Source organism: Rhea americana, unplaced genomic scaffold (genome assembly GCF_003343005.1).
Source record: "Rhea americana isolate MKP2758 unplaced genomic scaffold, rheAme1 scaffold_197, whole genome shotgun sequence".
Taxonomy (NCBI): domain Eukaryota; kingdom Metazoa; phylum Chordata; class Aves; order Rheiformes; family Rheidae; genus Rhea; species Rhea americana.
In genome coordinates this window covers 99,201-107,252 of record NW_028186116.1, presented here as the reverse complement: position 1 = coordinate 107,252, position 8,052 = coordinate 99,201, and the positions used below count along the sequence as shown (strand labels likewise).

Sequence of the window (8,052 nt, the reverse complement as noted above, 5' to 3'; positions counted from 1 at the left end):
CCTGGCACCGGCCCCCTCTGCAGCTCGCTCTGTCCCACCTGGGCAGGGGCAGGACGGAGGGGGAAAGAGGGAAAGCGGCAGGCCTTGCCGGCCACTGGGGCGTCCCGGGGGAGTCGGAGGGGATGCTAGCATCGCTGGCAGGTCGAAGAGCCAGAGCTGCAGAGCTGGCGAGCGAGGCAGGAAAAGTATAGGCAGCGTGAGCTGGGCAGCGCTGGCAGCCGGCGCTGCGGGAGCGGCGAGGAGCGCACTGCTGATGCAGCAAAGGCGGCTCGCAGGGAGGCTGAGTGACGGCTGCGGCTAGGTGTGGGGAGCCGCAGGCCCTGGGAGTGGGGCAGGAGATGTGCCGAGACCGGAGGGGGAGCCCTGGATCTGCCGGAGCCTTGCTAATTGGGCTAGGGGTGACAGCCGGGCGCAGGGGTGCAGGGAGGCCTGTCACCGCTGCAGTGGTGCACCAGGCACTGGTGCCCAGACGAAGAGCCTGCGTGGGGGCTCTGGGGGACAAGGTTGTGGTGCTGAAGCCAGAGTGGCAGGTACGACCGAAGCTGGAGCCTCCAGGACTCGGAGCAGGAGAGTGGGGAACTGTAATGCTGGAGAGCTGCAGCTGTAGCACCCATAGCCTGGTGCAGGGAAGGGGCACGGGATGCAGAGGACTCATTCCTGGGATGCTTTCAGGTGCCTGTGAAGTTTGCTTCCAAAAAGATGGGGAAAACTGGGGCAGGTTTGCCCAAAGCGCCRTGGTGAATCACACCAGCAGAGCCGCAGAGAGCTCTGCTGGGGGGAGGCTATGACTCGCAGCACCACCCAGCTGGGAGGGCCTGCCGGTAAATGCAGGGGCGTTGCAGCTGGCGGGGGCACGGGCACGGGCACRGGCAGAAAGTGTTCTGGGAGCTCACGTGCCCAGCAGCCGGGCCCCAGGCCATGCCGGCGGGAAGCAGCGTGCCGGACCGCAGGGAGATGYGCTGCCCCGAGCCCGTGGGCACTGCGAAGGGACAGCAGCTCCTGCGCTGGCTGGAGAGGGGACGAGGTGCCACCTGCGCTCTCTGCGAGTCCCCTGGCYGCGGCTCGAAGACCTGGGGCGGCCTCTCCCGACTGAACACCTGCAGAGGGCCGGGCTCCTCGCCGGCCGCCAGCCTGGCGTCGTGCGTGCAGCTCCCGCTGCAGTGCCCGGAGCAAGCCGTGCCCTCCGGGGCTCGGAGCCACGGGTCGCCGGCCGCAGCAGCCTAATAGAGCTGTCATGCTCGGCAGGCTGCTCTCGGGAGACATCTGCTGCTGCCACGGCCTGGAAAGGCTGCGCTCTCCCGCGGCCCGGCTGGCTGCGCGAGCGCCGTGCCAGGGTCGCCCTCCCCTTCCCCGGCCGTGTGCCAAGGGCATCCCACAGCAGCCGGCCCCGGGATCTTGGCAAGACGGCTGAGAGGTCCAGTCCCGGGGGATGCAGGGCCGGGACGTTGCAGGGCTCCTCTTGCTGAGACCAGCACAAAACTGCCGTGTCTGATTTCCAGCACCCTCTGCTCGGCTGGTGTCACCTCTGGGCGTGACGGGAAGCAAGGGCTCAAAGGCTCCCTYGAGCTGGCCTGCTGTCACCAGAGCTGTTCTCGGGGGGACAGGAACCACCGCGTCTGCTCCGTGCCTCTTTGGCCYGTGCCTGCAGCCTGCCGGGGTGGTGCCGGGGCCGGCGCACCCCCAGCTCCTGCATTTCACTGCCAGGTGAGGAGCGCCCGGCACGAGCGGAGCTCGGAGGGTTAAGCTGCTGCTCCCCGCGGTGGGCTCCCGCTTGCCTCCCCGTGGATGCGGAGCGGGGCAGGGCTGAGCGGAGCCTGCCGCGCGCAGGGCTGCAGCCTCCCGGCACAGCGCGGCCGGCTGCCCCGCGGCGCCCGCGCCAGCAGCCCCTCCGGCTGTGCCCGGCCCGGCTCTGCGCCGGGGCAGACCCAGCCACCGGCCCCCTCCCGAGCTGCCCGGAGGCAGGTGGTGCCGGGAAGCGGGGAAGGCAGAGCCTCCCGCCGACGGAGGAGGTGGCGACGCCGGAGCAGAGCTTCCCATCAGCACCTAGATTTACTGCAAGGTCCTCCGGCTGTGACCTTTAAAAAGCAAGGCGGCCGGGCAGCCCCGGAGCTGGCAGCGGGCAGGAGGCGCTGGGAGYGATCCAACGCTGCAGGACAGCGCCGGCCGGGCCGGGCGCCCCGYGCGCCGGGCTGGGAGCTGAGCGAGGTGGCGGCACGCGGACTGCGGGTGAGTGCTTGGCTGCCTTTACCGTTCCCCGGCGCCCCCGGAGCGGTGCTTTCCCGCCGCCCACCCCCTCTCCCTGCGCAGAGCCGCGCTCCCGCAGCCGGCAGGGCTGCTCTCCGGCTCCTCGCCCCCCTTCGCGTTCCCGTAAAGCCAGCCGGAGAGGAGGAGCGGCGTCCAGAGGCAGCTCCTGCAGAGGCGGCCGCCAGAAACTCAGAGCAGTGGCCTCGTGTCCCAGCAGAAAGTTTCCTCCTGACCCAGCACAGCCTGAGACAGTCTCCGGAGGGCYGTGCCCAGCTCCTGCTCGCCGCTGCTGCCCTCAGTGCCCCTTCCCACACCCCCCTCTTCCACGGCCACTTCCTGAGCCGCGCTCTCGCTCCTCAAGGTCCCCGACCCCGGCTAGCCCGGGCACCTTTACCCGAGGTAACCAGAGGCTGCCTTGCGCCCCAGAGCCGGCTGGGAGGCTGCGGGCGCTGCCCCTGCTCCGCCGTCGCGGCGCGAGCTCACCCTCGCTGTCTGCCTGCGGGGCGCTGCCTTCCTCSGTGCCTTCTGGCCAGGGACTGTCCCCGAGGGCCCCAAACGCTGGTGCTCCCCTCGCCCTTCGCCGTGGCCACGCTCGCCGCTCGGGAGGGCTGGAGGGGGGCCGCTGGCCGGGCCGGCCGCRGAGGAGCGGTGCCGAGAGCTCGCTGCGCACGGCCACGCGGCGGGGAGCTGCTCGCTCCCGCTGCAGCGCCGGCGGCACGGATTGCAGCCTCGCCGGCCGAGCTCCCGGAGCCAGCAGGGCTGCGGCACRGCAGCACCCTGCCGTCAGAGGTGCTCCGCACCCGCTGCTCCCCGAGGAAGAGGTGCGTGCAAGAAGGGGTGGTTTTTGGTGGAGCTAGCCCCTCCGGCACGCGGCGAGGCGTGCAGGGAGCCAGCGAGCCTGGGCTGGGCTAGGCGAGGAGCTGGAGGAGCTGSGGCTCTGCGCCGTTGTTAAGTACCATTACCGGGGTGCTCCGAGCGGCGAGAGCACGTGCCAAGCAGGGCTCTGGGGAGCAGCTGATGCGGGRCGCGTGCTCAGCTCTGCCCAGGAGAAGGGGAGCTGCAGCACACACAGGGCGATGCGACGGCCAGAGCTGCCAGTGCGCAGTGCGGGATGCACGGGCAGCTGGGGGGGGCACGGGGCAGCTGCCGGGCTCCCGCACYGCCGTGCTTCCAGCACAGGTAGATTGACGGGTGTGCTCATTAGCGGCGCCCCGGCCTCTCCCCGCCGCCGTGGCTGGGTGCTGGGCCGTGCAGCAGCCCYGTGACGGGTGCCAATCACCCTGCCCGTGTGCCGGGCGAGCTCCCGGGGCAGGGCTGTGGGCGGCACGGCTCGGCACGGCGCTCTCCCGTCACGCAGAGCCACCCCAAAGCGGTGCTGAGCCCCGGGCTCCCAGGGCCATCGGCCTTCCTGTGAACGGGCGCAAAGGCAGAGCGGGGATGTGGTCCCCCAGCACAAAGGCAGCAYAGGCAAAGTTAGTGTTTTGTTGTTCTCTGCTTTGTTTGTTTTCAACTGTACAAAGAGCAATAAAAACATCCTACACTCAGGCTTTGGTGAAAACAACACTAGCAGCGTTTGGCAAACAAAATCAGCAGAAGGCACCAACCCAAAACTATAGTYGTGACCAACAACAGTGCCTCCTGTCCATATATATATATTTATATACGTAGAGATTATCTCTGTTGTGTACAGCTATGTACATCCAGCTGCATTGGCAAGTTGCAATCCAAGGGCAGTGCATGACAGAAATGAAAGGCGGATGCAGGACTGGTCACGGGTGCAACAGCCAGAAACCTTTGGCCACAAAATTGTCACGCTCGGGCCGACGCGGAGCCGCTTGGGCCCCAGCTACGAGCAGGGCACCACCGCGGAGAACCGGCCGCGCGGCGGGGTGCGCGCGGGCGCAGCCCGGGGGAAGCGGTCGGAGGCGTGCAGCGGGCGGGGGGGGCGAGGGGGGCGGCAGCGGGCGTGCAGGGCCCCGCCGGGAAGCGGCGGCGGTGGGGCCAGGGGCCCGGAGCTGCCGCTGCTCACACCTAGCTGCGGAGTGCATGGCGGCAGCGAGGTGCCGCGAGCGGGGCGGGGGCGAGAGCAGGGATTTGGGGGCCGCGGCGGCCGGCGCCCAGCACTGCGGCCGGGCTGGCTGGCAGTGCGTTGCCGTGGCAGTTACGAATCTGAGCGGGTGCGCTCCGAAGGGAGGTCGGGAGAGGTGGTTCTGGCATCGYGGCGGGTTGCCTGGGGATTCGAGGAGCTGCCCTGCCTCCGGGCCTGGGCCCGGGCCCGGTCCTGCCCAGCAGGCGCCCTGGAGCTCCTCTTCTTCCCCAGCGCCCTCCCCTCGCCGCTCCCCACCAGYGTGCCTTGGCACATCAGCAAAACGTTGGCCATTAGCATTACCCACCCTAATGGCAAAACAAGCACAAAAGGTCAACCCAGCTCCTTTGGCTGAGATGCTCAGGCCCAAATATAGCCCGAGGCGCGGAAGGGTGCATCCATTACGCTCCGGGGGCCATTAGCGGCTCCAAAACGCAGCCGAGTTCAGGAGCCACGCGGGGGCTGGTGGTCATTACCATCTGCAGAGCAGGCTGGGACAGCCCCAAGGAGCACAGGCCGCTTGTCGCAGCAGCCTCAGTGCACGGAGGGGCCGGGCAGCCAGCGGGACCCTGGAGCCGGCTACGCCAGCCTCCATGCCAGGGCACAGCGGCAGCACCGTGGGCTCGTGGGCTGCTCGCAGAGCCCGGCTCGCTCTTCCTAGCGGGACACGTAGGCACGGGGCATCTCCTGCTTCTGCCCCTGCGCACGCAGGGATGTCGCTGCCTCCCTCCGTGCCCCGTGCCAGCCCTACGTGTCGCCCGCTGCCGCGGCCCGGCTCAGGGGACCTGCTCTCCACGCCCTGCTCCAGGCCGGGCTGGTTACTGAGATGGAGGGAGGGATGCTCGGGGGAGACGGCAATCCTTGCTYTGGGAAGCACATCGAGGGGGACACACTGTACAGGGGTGGAGAGGGAGGGCAGCCCAGGGGGGTTACTTGGTGCCCTCATCCGGGTTGCCTTCGCCGTCCGTCTTCCCCTCCTCCTCTGTCTTCTGGTCGTCGGTGTTCAGCCTCTGCTGCTTTTTCCGGCGCACGCATTTCACCACCATGAGCACCAGGATCACCACGGCCAGGAATCCACCGACGGAGGCACCCACGATGACGGCCACCGTCGAATCGCGCTTGGGGGGCTCTGGGGAGACAGGGCGTGGGGTCAGGGCAGGCGGTCCCTGGCCGAGGCAGTGGCGGGACAGGGGACCGCTCTGCACCGACCTTCAGTGAGCACCTTGAGGCTGATGCTGGCGTGGCCCCGGTGCCGGTCCGGGGGGTTCAGGACGTAGCAGTTGTAGGTGCCCTCGTCCTCCAGCTGCACGTTGTTGAGGGTGAAGGACACGTCGTACTTGGTGGGGTTCCCGGTGAACTCTACCCGGTTCCCAAAGCGGTCCAGCTGCTTGTTCATGATCTTCATCCGGAACTGCAGGAACTGGGCAGCCCGGGCGGGAGAGGAGGGGGGACAGCGTTTGGCACCCGGAGCACTCACCTTCCCCAGCCAGGCACCCGTCCTGCCCTGCTCGGCCCGAACTGCGCCTCGCCCCAGGGCAGCGCGGTTCCCCGTCTGCCGCCGGAGCCAGGGTCCTGCTCACCCCTGCCCATGCCCGCAACAGGGTCCCTGCCTGGCACGGCACTGCCAGGCACCTCTCCCCATCCAGGCCTGCCCATCCTGCCCTAGCGCTGCGGCCACCCTGGCCTCTAGCTCTTTACACAGCTGGTTGCTATTTTTCCTTGTGGCAGGGCAGGACCAGATAACAGGACAATGCATAAGAAGGGAGCTTGGGATCCGGGGGAACCCGGGCAACTGTTTCAAGCTGTTCCCACAACCTCCCAGCAGCGCCGCAGCCCCCGAGAGACTCACCAGCTCCTCTGAGCAGTTCTTGCACTCCTGGTATGTCCAGTTCAGAGAGAACTGCTTGTTCTCCACCTTGTAGCAGGAGTTGAAGGTGCAGGAGAGCTTCACAGAGGTGCCATTCAAGGCATTGATGGTGGCAGGAGCCATGACCTCCATGCCCAGCCCCGTGGGCACTGCCGCAAGCGTGGAGAGCCAGAACAGAGATGCAGAGACGTTAGAAAGGGAGCACCTGCGGCCACCTCGCAGGCTGAGCTGGTCTCTCCCTCTCCCCCCGCACCCAGGTGGCTGAGCAGAGCTCCCTCCGGGGCCTGGCATAGCCCTTCAGGCAGGTCCACGCGCCGACCATGCTGGCTGCCTGGCCATGGCAGCACAACGGCAGCAAGGCCGTGGCCCAGCCAGGACCGTGCATCCCCCATACGGCAGCAACTGGGGACGTGTGGGGGGCACTGTCCCAGCGCTGGACAGAGAGAGCCCAGGCAGAGAGCCCAGTTGCTCCGCAAAGGCTGATGACCCTCTCTGCCCTGCCTGCCCTGATCTTGCCTAGCACTAAATTCTGCTGACTCCAGGCAAACCCTGGTCCTCACTGCTCAAACAAGGCTTTTCTGCTGCAGGATCAATACCGCTGTGCGAAGGGCCGAATGCAGCATCAGCGTGCAGGGCTCAGCGCCACGTCCGCTGGGAAATTTATGGCTGTGCTCATCAGATTTCATTCCAGGCAGGATGCACTAGAGCAGCAAGGGATGGGTCCTGCCAGGCCAGGCTCTGGGGGCTGCAGGGTGACTGCAGATGCACCTTGTGCCCGCCTCCAAAATGGGACTGGAACAAAGATGGAAGCAGCTTGGAGGCCACGGCTTGGGGCCTGCACCCAGGTGGGTGCCCAGCCCGGCACCCAGCAGCCAGGCTTGCCCCGAGAGCACCCGAACCTCACGCCCATGCGCAGCGGGTCCCCCCCAGCCGACGGCGGGGAGAGCGCACGCTGCGGACAGGCCTCCTGTGCGAGCAGCTGCCCGCCAACCCCGGCCTGCAGGACAAACCGGAGGCGGCCAGGGACGGAGGGCAAAGCGGGCTGTGGCGCCCTGCGGGGACAGGGACACTGGCAGGCCCCTGCTGCTCTCCCCCGGGCTGCTCCTCCTTCCTCTCGTCCCTCCTCCCTGGCGMGCTCCTGACGCCACCCCCGTGGCCAGGTCTGCTGCCTGTGAAGCAGGGGCTGCCACACCGGCTGATCTGCTCGGGTGCAAACAGGGCAGGAACRGGACCACGCGCTGCAGCCACGGAAAAGAGTCCTTTTGCAGGGGCAGGTTTGGCTAGCTGGGGCTGCAGGTATTGCAGCAAGGTGAGAAGCAGCAGCACCCCGAGCTGCCTCTCCGGGGGAGGAGAGCGGTGCCCTCCGTGCGTGCCCAAGCCTCTGGAGGCAGCTTCCCACTCGTGCGTGCCACTGGGTGCCCACGGCAGGCAGCGGCGTGGCCTCGTGCAGTGTCCCCCGGGTGCCAGGGGCTCTGCAGGGGGCTGAGAGGCCACCGGGCGCTCGCTGGGCGCCCCCAGCTCTGCAGTGGCGGGCCAGCCCTGGCCAGGGCTTGCACTGCAGGACCGCTCCGCAGCAGAGGGTCCAGCGCACGGCAGGCACGTGCCCGGGGAGCACTCGCACCCCTGGGCATTGCCCCCGGGGTGCCTCAAGCGCAGGGGGTGAAGCCGTGGTGAAAGAAATCCTCGAACGCCCTGGGCTGCCCCGGCCGCGCCGCTGGTCGCTCTGCGTGCTCCCGAACGCTCCGGCACGCCGCACCTTGCAGCCGAGGGCTCGGCAGGTGAAGCTGCAGGCAAGAGCCCGCGCCGGGCGCTTCGCCCTCGCTCCCCGCGAGCCGCAGCGCCGCGCCGGGGGGCA

At 68.4% G+C, this 8,052-nt stretch overlaps 1 protein-coding gene across 1 annotated transcript in view; it reads right to left on the bottom strand.

Moving 5' to 3' along the window:
• Positions 1–3,717: 3,717 nt before the first annotated feature.
• Positions 3,718–8,052, bottom strand: part of SCN2B (sodium voltage-gated channel beta subunit 2) — a 4,871-nt gene continuing 536 nt past the window's right edge. The window contains exons 2-4 of the mRNA XM_085303086.1: positions 6,180–6,346; positions 5,540–5,750; positions 3,718–5,459 (exon numbers count right to left, since the gene is read on the bottom strand). Coding sequence (XP_085159212.1) covers positions 5,260–5,459; positions 5,540–5,750; positions 6,180–6,346 — 578 coding nt within the window. The 3' untranslated portion in view covers positions 3,718–5,259. The remainder of the gene's footprint in view (positions 5,460–5,539; positions 5,751–6,179; positions 6,347–8,052) is intronic.